The sequence below is a fragment of the Prionailurus bengalensis genome, chromosome B2 (assembly GCF_016509475.1).
Source record: "Prionailurus bengalensis isolate Pbe53 chromosome B2, Fcat_Pben_1.1_paternal_pri, whole genome shotgun sequence".
Taxonomy (NCBI): Eukaryota; Metazoa; Chordata; class Mammalia; order Carnivora; family Felidae; genus Prionailurus; species Prionailurus bengalensis.
In genome coordinates, this window is record NC_057349.1 from 151,552,904 (window position 1) to 151,566,178 (window position 13,275).

The window sequence follows — 13,275 nt, forward strand, 5'->3', positions numbered from 1 at the left end:
CTAAGCAAGAGGATTGTTCTGGGTGCCACAAAGGTGACCGTCTGCACTGAAAGTCCAAGGCCTTTGCCAGAAAGTTCCACTCAACAACTTCAACAAGTCACAATTATCCTCCAAAATTTGACATCAAAACGTCGCCTATCAACACCTGAGTTACACCCGAATTTAAAAGAAATCATTGGGGCGCCTGAGTGGCTCAGTTGGATAAGCATCTGACTTCGGCTCAGGTCATGATCTCACAATTCGTGGGTTCGAGCCCCACATCGGGCTCTGTGCTGACAGCTCAGAGCCTGGATCCTGCTTCCGATTCTCTGTCTCCCTCCCTCTCTCTCTCTCTCTCTCTCTCTGCCCCTCTCCCACTCGTACTCTGTCTCTCTCTCTCTCGAAAATAAACATTAAAAAAAATAAAATTAAAATAAATATATCATAATGCCTTAAAAATAAGACAGATATTAGGTTAACAATCATTTTAAATGTGGCTCAATTATCAAATTCATTTAAAGGTCCAGAAATTCGTAAGGTTTAATAATCAATCTTAAACCCAATCTTGACAGATCTTACTGTGAAATTAGCAACAAAAGATCCATGATGACAAGGTGGTCCTGCCCACTCCTGCCATTAACGAGCTGACCCCCTTCCCTCACAGCCTTCCCAGAAGACACGGGATATCGTTCCACACAGAGCTGCTATGACTCACATGCCGTATGTTTTTAAAGTCTGCTATTTTAGTAACCTCATAAAATGTTACAAAATTCTTCAAAAGAATTGCTTCATTCATCTGGGAGACCTACCGCCCAGGGTTTAAAATGTCTTTGTTCTGTTTTTACATAAGAGTCTGTACAAATACAGGAAGAAGTACATAAATACTACTCCTCTCCTCAACACCTTTCTTCAGGCTGGTGTTTTCTACCCATGGTGTCTGCAAATGGGAAAAACCTTCTCCTGCCAAAATGCGAAATGTACAAAATGATTAACCTCCAAGGGCGCAGTGTTGCAAAGACCTTGGAGATGAGATGCCCGTCTGAGCCTTCAAAGGGCCTCCCTGCAAGACCAAGGATGCCCACAAAATGGGAGCAAGTGACAATGTCACATCTCTCAGGTCTGCCACCCTCCCCTGGCATCTCCCTGTCCCCATCCCAACACTCTGACTTTGACCCAGGCTCACTGACACCCCTCGGCCACACCTACGGAGCCATGAAGACTGACAGCTCTCGGGGACCACCCCCAGGAGCCACAGGTCTGCCTACACGTGGACAAAGTCTGACTCTGGACCCAATAGCTCCCGCACCCGTTTATCCAGAAGGACAGCGTCTGCCTCAGGAGGGTGCAAGTCCGCACTCCAGAATTGGTGCCCTTTCCCAGGCAAACCAGCTACAAAACTTTGCAGAGTATCAGACCACACCTGCCCCATTAAACAGAAATTTAAAGGAAACCTGGAATAGTGTGTTGAAATTATAGATAACAGAGACTTTTTAACCAATCCAGTAAGACTTCACTTAAAGACAATAACACTCTTAAGACGCCTGGGTGGTTCAGTCAGTTAAGCATCCGACTTCGGCTCAGGTCGTGATCTCACGGTTTGTGGGTTCGAGCCCCGTATCAGGTTCTGTGCTGACAGCCCAGAGCCTGGTGCCTGCTTCGGATTCTATGTCTCCCTCTCTCTCTCTGCCCCTCCCCGGCTTGTGCACTTGCTCTCTCTCTCTCTCTCTTTCTCAAAAATAAATGCTAACACTAAAAAAAAAAATTTTTAAGCAATAATACTCTTGAAATCATAATGCATATTTCAGAAGGCATTATAAATTAAACCCTTCATTTGGAACGTCATTCAAAATATATCAAAAATCAAAATTGTAGATGAGCTTTAAAAACAAAAGTTTTTCTCATAAATCTCTTAGATGTACTTTTGGGTAGCAAAGTGTCTTTTAAACTAAACTATGAGACAATGAATTCATCAACACGGCACCTCCTCCAATCTCAGGTCTGCAGCCCTCAGCTGTAGGTAGTTCTAAGCTACGTCTCTAACACAGAGTAGCTGCGTCCTAAAAAGAGAAACTACTGGCCCCTGAAGGCTGCTTCACGTCGCTGCAGGACCTATGTGACCATCACTCAACCCTGTGAGTGCCTGAAACACCCAAACTCTCCATCAAGTTTTAAGAGGTAATGTATTACAGTAAAGTTGAAAAATGGGCCCATAAAATAAAGACAGAAGTACAAAAATTCACGTTCAACATGATAGTAAAATATCTTCTAAGGTCAAACGTCAAGGCTCGGAAAATGTAATGATTAAAAACGAGCATTGAGTTTCACAGCAAACTGGTACAAAACTGCACCAAACTTTGTACCCGTTAGATACTGTGAACGCAACACTCGGCACACGACGCATACCGTCAAAACTCACCTTATTCTGACAGATTTGGTGCACAGGCCGTGAATGGGCTTCCGCTATCACGGCTGCACTGCGGCCCGCATTGAGGTCGAACACCTCCACGGTCTTGTCCCGGCCCGCGGTGAGCACCAGGTCTGCGTGACAGTTAGGGAACTCCTCTCAATAACCCACCTCGGGGAGTGAACAGGCCTATTCGTTCCGGTACCACCTCTGGAGACACCAGGAGACACAGCGGGTGACTGGCTGTGACTTTGAGAAGCTCCACAGAGACGTGGTCACAGCCCTGCCCCCCCTCCCCCATCTCCCCCCCCCCCCCACCGCCCATTACATTCAGAAGAATGTAACTTAGACCTTTGAATAAATGAAAATTTTCTAAGAATTTCTAAAGGTCAGAGCTCTCCTTCTAAATAAATCAAAATCAATGCTTTTTAATTAAAAGGGATGATGCTAGCTATAAAAACTCAAAAAACAGGAGTTCCTGGGTGGCTCAGCCGGTTAAGCATCGACTTGAGCTCAGGTCACGATCTCGCGGTTCGTGAGTTCGAGCCCCGCGTCGGGCTCTGTGCTGACGGCTCAGAGCCTGGAGCTGCTTTGGATTCTGTGTCTCCCTCTCTCTCTGCCCCTCCCCCACTCATACTCTGTCTCTCAAAAGTGAATAAACAATAAAAAATAAAATAAACTTTCGGCCTCAATTTCACATTCGACAGTTAATGCTGTAACTCTCGCCTGCCTCCGCAGAGATGGGGCAAACCCCAAGTAATCAAAGGGTGTCTACAGCAGGTGTACCGGCTCATTTTTAAAAAGTGCCAAACTACCGCGTATTATTCCGCTGCTAATTTTCCTCTGAAGCCCCTTTCGCCACGCCGACGAACCACTACACACAGTCAGTGCAGAAGCCACGGGCCCCCGCAGCCTCGGGCTGGAGCCGGGACCCTCAGCAGCCGCCTGTCGGGAGGATGGCGCTCAGGATGTGAACACGCCAAGAGCGGAGGCAGGATACAGGAATAAAAGTCGTTCACGGCGGACAGGCTGGTGATCTCTGTTGGGCCAGCTGTGGGGAGCCTGAAAACGGGCCTGCACCTGCTCCTTTGTTTGTACCTGAAAGAAAATAAACGCAGTCGATCTTTAGGTTCCCCTCCACTACCGTGAAGCGTCCCACCTTTAAAAACCGAATCCGGGGCGCCTGGGGGGCTCAGTCGGTCAAGCGTCCGACTCTTCATTTCAGTCAGGTCATGATCTCACGTTTGTGGGTTCGAGCCCCGCATCGGGCTCCGTGCTGACCGTGTGGAGCCTGCTTGGGATTCTCTCTCTCCTTCCCTCTCTGCCCCTCCCCTGCTTGTGCCCTCTCTTTCCCTCTCAAAATAAATATATAAGCTTTTTAAAAAATTGAAAATGAAGAAAGTTTTCATACCACTTAATAATTATATTTCATAACATCGAAGGAATAAATCAGCTACCTTAATTTTCCTTTAGGAAACCCTAACTTTTCATTTGGGAAAAGTTCATGAAAAAATATCATTATATAAAGCCCCAAATAATTCATTCCTGTCTACAAAAAAGCAAACTTTTCTCCTAATTCTAAAATAATTACATATACTTAAGGAGACATCCAGCCAGTTATGAATTATCTGTATTTCCATTTACACATATGTTCTTAATATCTTCTAAAGAGTAACATAAGCAGCTAACAGTGGCTTAATAAACACACAGCCTCAGGGTGCCTGGGTGGCTCAGTCGGTTGAGTGTCTGACTTAGGCTCAGATCATGATCTCACGTGACCGTGAGTTCAAGCCCCGCATCGGGCTCGGTGCTGACAGCTCGGAGCCTGGAGCCTGCTTCGGATTCTGTGTCTCCCTCTCTCTCTGACCCTCCCCCGTTCATGCTCTGTCCTTCTCTGTCTCAAAAATAAATAAACATTAAAAAAAAAACACACACACACACAGCCTCGACAATTCCTAACAATAATTCTGTACAGGAAAGGAACCTGCTGGCAATCTCAGGATGTGGCCCTAACCCAGGGAGGGCATGGCTGGCCCTGGGGAGCCAGCGGGATGGCCTAGGAGGGCCCAGGGGAGACGGCGGGTCGGCCCAGTTGGGTAAGAACTGCCACAAGCAGGTTCAGGTGGGTGATGGGCAAAGGGGTGGGGAGGGTGGAGGGAGATATGGGGTGGCGGCTGAGGTGGAGGGTGACAGAGGCCGTCAGCCTGCTCCTTCCACGGGTCAGTAAAGGCTGGGCGGGGGGCCTGGGGCCATGACATCGGGGGGGGCACAGAGACGGGCACCCAGAGAACAGGTCCTGGGGACAGGGTTGTGGGGCTCGAGGGACAAATGGAGTGGAGTCACAGGAGGTCGGCAGTAAGGCTCAGTGCCAGCGCACAGACCCCATAAATTACTGTGCATCCCCGCTGAAAACCGGCGCTGGACCGCACAGCAGGTGGTTAACGGGACAGAGAGCGGCTGCTCCGTCTGTGGACAGCACAGGCCAGGCGACGCTGTTCAGAAAGAACAGAGGGTGCAAGCAAAGAGAGGACACGCACGGCTGAAATCACGGGGACTGGGGGTGCATGGGGACTCCCCGTTTGGGTACCGCATTCCTGTGGCATCGCGGGCCACGCACCCCCTCAGGCTCAGAGGGAGAGGAAGGGCAGGGGGGCGGGGGGACGTGCCGCTGGGTGCACGGCATTTCCGTCTCTGCTCCCAAACAAGTGTGCACCGAGGGGCCGGCCCGCAGCCTTCCGGAACAACAGACAGTCCTGCTGAGAGGCGCTCACGCCTGCAGCCTGTGCAAGGTTCAGAGTCCCATCATGCAAAGCCCTGGCCGTTTCAGAGTCACCACCTCCAGCTGACGCTGGGACACGTGGGGAAGACGCTGCAGCCTGAGCGACAGGCCTGGGGACAGGCGCTTCTCCAGCAGCTGCCACGGGGCCCCTCCCCAGACAGAGCAGGGGGAGGCTTCCCCTGGCTGCACACCACCACCCACCGGAGGCTCGGGCCACATAAGCGCGTGCCAGGCCAGGGTGTGCAAGGAGGAATCGCCTGCACGCCCTGGCTCTGGCCGCTGGACTGGAAGCCGGCCCAGTACCTCTTTCCCGGGACCTGTATCATCAAAACCAAGACGACACGGAAACGCTGGGCTCGCGACAGCCAGCAAGCCTCAGGATCCTCGTAGCTCGCTCCAGACTCTCACCGGCGGAGAGCACGTCACTCAGACCAGCCGGCGCGCGGTGCCGCACCGCAGCCCAGAGGACACATGGAGCATGAGCACCCGCGACGGACGGGGGGCCCGAAGCCGGACGTACATACAAACGAGGGGGGTCCTCCCGGGGAATCCACCCGGGGCAGGCAGGACCTCTGCTGGGTCCCGACGGACGTCACTTGACGCGCGACTCACCCGTCCCCCCCCTTCCTACTTCCGACGGGGACTTCCCTGTGTCGCGGCTTCCTCCTTGCAACACTGCACACGGCTGGGGGAGGGGCCGGCAGCCCGCCCGGCCGTCAACCCAGCACCGCAGGCTGGGGCCCCTGGGCAGTGAGGCCGGGTGGCCCGCAGGGGGTCCCCGGGGACGGGCTGAGGGTGAGCGTGTGTGCCAGGCAGAGTGTGCGCGGGGAAGGCCGCAGGGGTAACGCTACTGGAAGCCCAGGGCACTCTGTGCCGTCCGTCCAGCCGCAGGAGCGGCCTCATGGACCCATCGCACCCGACCCACACCCACCCTGGCCTCGGCACCCGTGTCCCGGCCTGACCTAGAAGTAGGCCGATCTTCCGGCTGAGATCTGGGGACGTGTGCTATGTGGATCCCTCCATCCACAATTAAAAAGCTATCCAGTACGGCCGCTAAGCTGAAAACTTACCCATGGGTCTCCCAATGGGCACAACGCGGATGAAACAGATCCCACAGTGACTCGCAAGCCAGACCCCGAGCTCACACTAGCTCATTCAAACCCACGTGCTCCAAAGCAAGAGCACAGGTGAGCCGATGCAGGGGCAACTTGCCACATGTGCCGTGTAAGGGAACCTCGTTTACAGGTTCTGACAGTCCCTGCCACGCGCCCAGGGGCCTGCGGCCTGCAGGCTTCAGCAAAGTCTCCCCCTTCATCTTGCCACATAAGAAATATGAACGTGATGCCTGGAGCTACGGCAGCCGCCTTCACGGCATAAAGCGAGAAGCGACAGAAGGGAGCCAGCACACACTGAGGGCACTGGGCGGTTCTCGGGGGGGTCCTCCACCCCGTGGACCTCCCGCCTCCGGGTGGCTCGGACGTGCCGGGAAAGCCGTCATCAGGCATTGAGTTACAGGAAGGAGGGCAGGACGGACAGCCTCCGGAGGACAACACGGCCTGCCCTCATCGTGTGTGCCGCACACAGCTTGCTGCCGGGCACCCAGAAGGCGGGTCTGAAGACACCCTACGCGCCCCCACGGCCCCACTTCCAGGCAGGCACCCCGCAATCCGGCCCTAAGGCACCGGTGAGAACGACAAGTCGGAAGAAGCCAGGTATCGGTCAACCAGAGGATGGGGGAGGACGTGCGGCACGTTCCTACCATATAAAATCTCACGACGGCACGCAAACAGACCAAAGTTCCGTTCGTGAGCGCGGCTGAGTCTCACAGGCGTAATTTGGGTTATTATGAAAGGCGTGCTGCGTTTAAAGACTCAATAAAACCGCGTGGAAACCTAGAGATACAGCAAACCTAGAACCACGGATGGGAAGCAAACACACCAGGGTCTCAGCAAGAGGGAAGTCACAACAGCCACAGCACGGGAGCAGCCCCAGTGTCCACTGACTGATGGACGGAGAGGACGCGGTGCATGTGCACACACACACACACACACATACAGGGAGAGACCTACAGAGACACACACACACAAATGGGATATTACTCAGACACAAGAAAGATTAAGGTCTTGAATCTGCAGCAAGGGTGGACCCAGAGGGTGCTGTGCTCAGTGAAGTAAGTCCGAGAAAAACAGACACCGTATGACCGCACTTACAAGTGGAATCTAAAAACAAGCAACGACGAAACACAAACAGATCCATACGTACAGAACTGGGGGCTGGCAGAGGGGAGGTCAAGGTCAGGGACGGAAGTGCAGCACAAGGAAATACGGTCAATGGTACTGGTAGTTTTGTACTGGGCTGATGGCAGCTACCCTCACCCTGGTAAGAAAAAAAAAGGGGGGGGGGGCAGAGGAAAGAGGGGCAGGAAAGGCCCGGAAAGGCAGCCCTCTATTTATCCCTGTAATTTTTCATTTCTTTAAAAACTTTGGAAACAAACAAAAAAAGTGTTAATATTTGCCAAAGGGAGGCGTAGCTAAACAGGCATTTAGTACATTCAGCACGTGTGCGTGTGCGTGTGTAGGAAACGTTTCATCTTTAACTTCACCATAAACACCGTAGTAATCGTCCCACACAACGTCCATCGAGGCGGGAACGCCACCTTCCGAAGCCCCGCACCGCGGCCCCGGGCAGGGAGAGGCCGCTCACCCGGCTCCTGGCAGCAGCTGGCCAGGCTGTGACTACGCTGTACATAACATTCAAATGGAAACACTCCTGTTTCATAACGTCAGGCCTGAAACACAGCACCCCCCACTACAGAGAGAAAATGTAAAAGAGGAGGCTACGTACCTTCTTATCTCATCCTTGCTCGTGTCAATGTGACACTTCAGGAGCTGAAGTTCAGGGCCAGAAGAACACAATATAAAAGCGTCCAGGTAGTAAAACTGGGCGGACTGGATGGGCTTCGGGAACAGGTCTCTGCCCTATAACGCAGATCAGTAGTTACTGCCAACACAACAGACGTTAGCAAGAAACTCCGCTGCTCCAAACAGGACAGTCTTCGTGTCAACCCCAAACATCTACCTTAAATGTACAGACAGATTGTGTTAGGACCGGTTTACGATTTTGTTCCCTCTCCCTGACTACTCCTAAAAGATGTTCCAAGTAGTACGTATTTGGGATTCTGGCCACTTAGACTTTAAAGGAAGACTGACACTTGGCAGTGAACACGTGGAGTAGCAAGGATTTTAGTAGAGACAAAATTCTCACCACGAGGAGTCTGAGGGCTCTGCTCTCAGCCTGTATCTCAGAACGTCCGAGACAGCAGTGTCACGGCCCTCGAGCAAGTGCATCCCCCTGAACCTGCTGCCAAACTTCTCGACTCAGGGCCCCAGGTCTGACGCGCCTCCCCTCCCGGCTCGTTCTCCTAGGGCTCGACCCCCCTTGACAATAAGACTCACGGGAATAAGAGAGCCACATCTCTGACAATTTGCAGTTTGCGGGCTCCTCTTCTGACTACCCCCCTTTCCCATCCTGGCCGTGAGATGATCCCACCTTCCCTTCGTGCCTCACCCACTGTCTCCAGACGGTCAACTCCAAGCACATTAAAATGCTCACACGCAGCTGTGTGTGTGCACGTCAGGTGTGTGGGTAAATACACATACGCACACATTTAAGAAGACACTTCATCATCAGCCGCTGGCAGTTCTGATGCATCTCCGGCTTACCCTGGCTCAGCCTCCCAGTTAGGGCAAGAGCCTGGGGCCCCGAGAAGGTGCTGCGAGCCTGTGACACTGCGTGCTCACTGTCAAGTCCCTTACCACACACAGCACGAGCTCCGCCCTACGCAGCGACCACACCCTCGGCGTCCCGTCCAGGGAAGTGGACAGCAGCCACCGGCCGTCATGACTCCAGCACACGGTGCTCACTGCCCCGTCGTGACCTAATGGGAGGGAGACAGAGGGGGCGCCTGGAACCTTCATGCGGCACAGCCGAGTGCAGCTTCTAGGAACCACCAGCCAGGCCAGAGGCCTTCCCAAGCCACGGTGACACCAGTGAAACCAAAGACGGAGAAGGTGACTTCTGCCTCGTTTAAAGACTTGACATGGTTATTGATGGAGCGATTTCAGAAATCATATTTGAAACATAAAGCCCCAAATTGTGTGTGCATTTGTGTCTTTAAAGAAGAAACAAAACACAGAAACTTATAAAATGTATAGAAATCTGTGGACTCCAGGGGTGCCTGGGAGGCTCAGTCAGTTAAGCGTCCAACTTCGGCTCAGGTCATGATCTCACAGCTCGTGAGTTCAAGCCCCGTGTCCGGCTCTGTGCTGACAGCTCAGAGCCTGGAGCCTGCTTCCCATTCTGTGTCTCCCCCTCTCTCTGCCCCTCCCCTACTCGCACTCTGTCTCTCTCTCTCTCAAAAATAAATAAACGTTAAAAAAATATTAAAAGAAAGAAAAAAAAATCCATGGACTTCATGATAACACATCTCAAGGAACTGTTGGTCTTTCAATACTGAAGGCAATGGTTATGAGGATTTACTGCCCACAGTCAGGAACCGTGTGAGTATTTGTTAGGCCCTTGCTGGCCGCCGGTCGGTAGACAGGCCTCCCCCAACAGTTTGTGGAATGTGCTGCACAGAGGGGGCCACACACAGTTGAAAAGAAAGAAAAGTGGTCAAGAAACAGCAGTTACCTGCTTCCCACTTCTTACCAAAACCCCTAGAGACAAGTTCTCAAATGACAAGTGCAGTCTGTTCTTTGGGCCACTGGGACCCCTTGACTTGTGTCACCACCACCGCCGCGGAGGCGGCAAACAGCCAAGACGCGCGCTCTGGTGGCCCCATCCTCACGTCGGGCAACGGGAAGGCCGGACCTCTGCGCTTACATGCATCGGGAGGTCTCTGCGGCACCTTCCCCTTGACAGACATGCACCCCAGTGCAGGGCTGGGGCACCCACGGGGCGTCTCCCCCAATCACACACGTGGTCAGTGGGATAGGCCGACCGTGCGCCCCAGCTCTGAGCTGACCACAGTGGATGGACTCCGTCCCTGGACCCCACCCCGGCCGCCGGCCCTGCTCCTCCCTTCGGGCTGCTGCTCACCTGCTGCCCCCTAGTGGGGGCTTGTGGGAGTTTCAGCAGAAGGACTAAGGCCCTGTAAGGGGGAGTCACCACCGCTGCTGGGCCACAGAGCAAGGCCATGGGTGACCACTTAGAAAGGTCGTCACCCCGGGGAGGTATCTTAAAGCCAGTCTGACCCTGCGGCCACCTGCTGCTCTGACAGGGGGAGGAGCCCAAGGAAAGGCAGGGACGAGGCAGTCATGGGGCGTGTGCGGTTTCAGAAATGAAAACCGTGGGCTTTCAGAAGTGGGAACGGAGAGGGTGGGCAGTACCGAGGAGGCTGGACCCACGTGGCAGGCCCAGTGGCCCCCGCGCCGCACAAGGCTGCCTTCCTGCGCAGGCACCACATCCCCACATCCAGCCAGGACTGTGGGGAGGGACCCCAGGCGAGCACCGCATCCGGGACCTGGCTCTGCCGCGGTGCCCACCTGCCTGAACGCGGATGGAGCCCCCGGCACCGTGCAGACGTTCCTGCTGCGGCCAGACCACCAAAGATGAGACCATGAACTGCAGGGTCACATCACACTCGCCGGAAAAGCAACAGGAGAAAGATGGGGAAGCAGGAAATGTTTATAAAGAGCAGGGACTGCAGTTCTGAAACCGGCCCGTCCAACCAGAATTTCACCTGCAGTGGCGCTGCTGCCCCCTGGTGGGGGCTTGTGGGAGTTTCAGCAGAAGGACTGAGGCCCCGTAAGGGGCATCATCACCGCTGCTGGGCCTCGGAGCAAGGCTGGGGCCTCCAGGGGAAGGAGGCTTGTAGCCGCCACCGGAGAGGGCGCCCTGGAGGGTTCACTGAAGTGTCTCAGGGCCCCTCCCCCACCGCCTCCCCCAGGGAATGAGGCCGAAGCCACAGGTTGCATCTCGCTGGGTGTCATTCTTCCCAATTAAGTGATAACCCACTGCAGCATGGGGACATCCTCCTCCTGTCCTCGCGTCCCTCCCACCCCTCCCACCGCTAACCACTGTTCCAAGCCTGGGCACCCAGACAAGGCCAACTGAGTCACCAGAGAAGGCAGAAGCACTCCCGATGCAGACACTAAAGGGACGCCCTCCGCTGGTCCCCCAGTGTCGCTGCGGCCCTTAGGAGCCCACCCAGGGCGTCAGCTCAGAGGGGAGGGACAGACCTCTCTGACTCCGAATGAGAACAACCAGAACCCCCATGACACCTTCTCCTCCGAGCTCCACCCTGCACACAAGCAGCTGTGACCTCAAGGCCTGGCGCTGGGACCCCAGCTCCAGCTGCTCAGTGTGCCCGTGAAGGACCCAGGCTGACCTGTGCTCAGTTCTGTGCTACACACACGGCCCTCTCGCTGGACCACGCGGACCTGGATGGCGGATGCCCCTGTGTTGTGAGTGCTGGGGACATAAGCCTCGGAAATCGAATGAACAGGGCACAAAACACATTTGAGTCCTCTCCTTTCCTGGGGCCACGGCCACACCCGGGGTGTGTGACCCCCACACCACAGAAAAGGAACGTGGATGCCAATGGCGTGGCTTGAGCTCCAGTGGACAGAGAACTTCACACCAGGAGGCGAGAGGTTCTAAACCTCATTCCACCTTTTTTAAGAACACGTTTTTATGCAATTCTGTAACATTTAATAAAGTCTTAATTAAATCTAATCTCCTGAAGTGGCTGGCCCCAGACTCTCACTGGTAACACCCCTCAGCCTCAGGCACGTCCCCCCCGTCTGCTCTGTGCCCAGCGCTTGCTGACGAGGGGCAGAAGTTCCAAGGCTGGTGCTGCACAAGGTGGGACAGAGAGTGTCCTAAATTCTACAGCACAAGCGTGGGCACCCTTATTCAATGAACGCCATCAGGAACACTGGTTTTCAGACCAGGAGGCACACCCAGCTGTGCCCTCTGAGAATCCGCTCCAAGTGCTGCAAAGGGAATTCTAATTCAGCGTCCGATTCTACCCACAACAAAGTACCCAGCTTTGTATCTCTGTCTTAGATGATGATGGCGGTAAAAGCGCCCATTTTCCTGCTTCCCACGGTAAGTGTTGAAAAAGCTGAATTACCCGACTACTAAACCAGCTGCATAAGGTGGAACGATGTCCTAGAACAGGTAGGGTAAGAACAGTTGGGCAAGAATGACTCTTCCCCAAAACGCAAATAGGCGAGTTCAAACATCTACTGCATTATCTTAGTTCAGCCACAAGCCCTATTCCTGCAATAAAATACAGAGAAATGTCCACGTCCAACATAATTACTACTTATAACAATTGTTGAGCAACAGAAAGACCAGAACACGGAAGGTGCCTTAACGAGAACACTCAGGATGACGGTTTTGAGCCAGGAAGGAGCCACAGGACGCGCAGGGGATGATGAGCACCTTCCACAGGGGCCCCTCCTCCTTGCTGCCAGGATGAGGTAGCCTGAGTCCGCAGGATGCTGGGGAGCATGCGCCTGCCCCCCCACACACCCCTGCGCCTTGCCCCCACCCCCGCCACCACACCTGCACCATACCTGTGCCCCCCCATACCCTTGCCTGCACCCCCGTCCCCACCACCACACCTGTGCCCCCCCCACGCCTGCACCCCATCCACCTATATCACAGAAACACCTGGACTGACAGCATTTGCTTTTTGGGTTTTTGTTGTTGCTAAAACATGTACTGAGTGTGAGTCTTAAAGCGAGCGGCTCCAGGAGCCCAAGCAAGTGTGGGGGGTCACTCAGGGCTCCAGGACCAGGAACCTATCAGGAAACTAAAACAGTGAGACTTCCCACACCACTGCCCTCACTTCGAGTCTACTCGGCTCATTATGTTTATAAAAATGTCTGTATACAAGCCCTCCTGACCTTCCGAATGTGCTTTGGTCACACGTCTGCGAGATCTGACTGTACCCCCTCCCCTGGACCTTTGCAAAAGCTTTGTTCCCTGACCTTGGGGCACCTGTGCCAGAAGTGCCCGCTGCCCCGGCCGCCCCGGCCACACCCTCCCCCCAGCATGGTGGGGCCGATCTAGTTTGCTAAACCTCCACGAGGGCCTCAGC

At 54.2% G+C, this 13,275-nt stretch overlaps 1 protein-coding gene across 7 annotated transcripts in view; it reads right to left on the reverse strand.

Moving 5' to 3' along the window:
* Positions 1 to 13,275, reverse strand: part of WDR27 (WD repeat domain 27) — a 159,362-nt gene that overhangs the window by 101,084 nt on the left and 45,003 nt on the right. For all 7 annotated transcript variants that reach the window (XR_006299114.1, XR_006299115.1, XM_043592788.1 and 4 more), the window contains 4 exons: positions 8,978 to 9,099; positions 8,007 to 8,140; positions 3,384 to 3,481; positions 2,396 to 2,517 (listed from right to left, as the gene is read on the reverse strand). Coding sequence is in view for 5 of the 7 variants with exons in the window: in XM_043592788.1 (XP_043448723.1) it covers positions 2,396 to 2,517; positions 3,384 to 3,481; positions 8,007 to 8,140; positions 8,978 to 9,099 (476 nt within the window). In the remaining 2 variants the exon portion in view is untranslated. The remainder of the gene's footprint in view (positions 1 to 2,395; positions 2,518 to 3,383; positions 3,482 to 8,006; positions 8,141 to 8,977; positions 9,100 to 13,275) is intronic.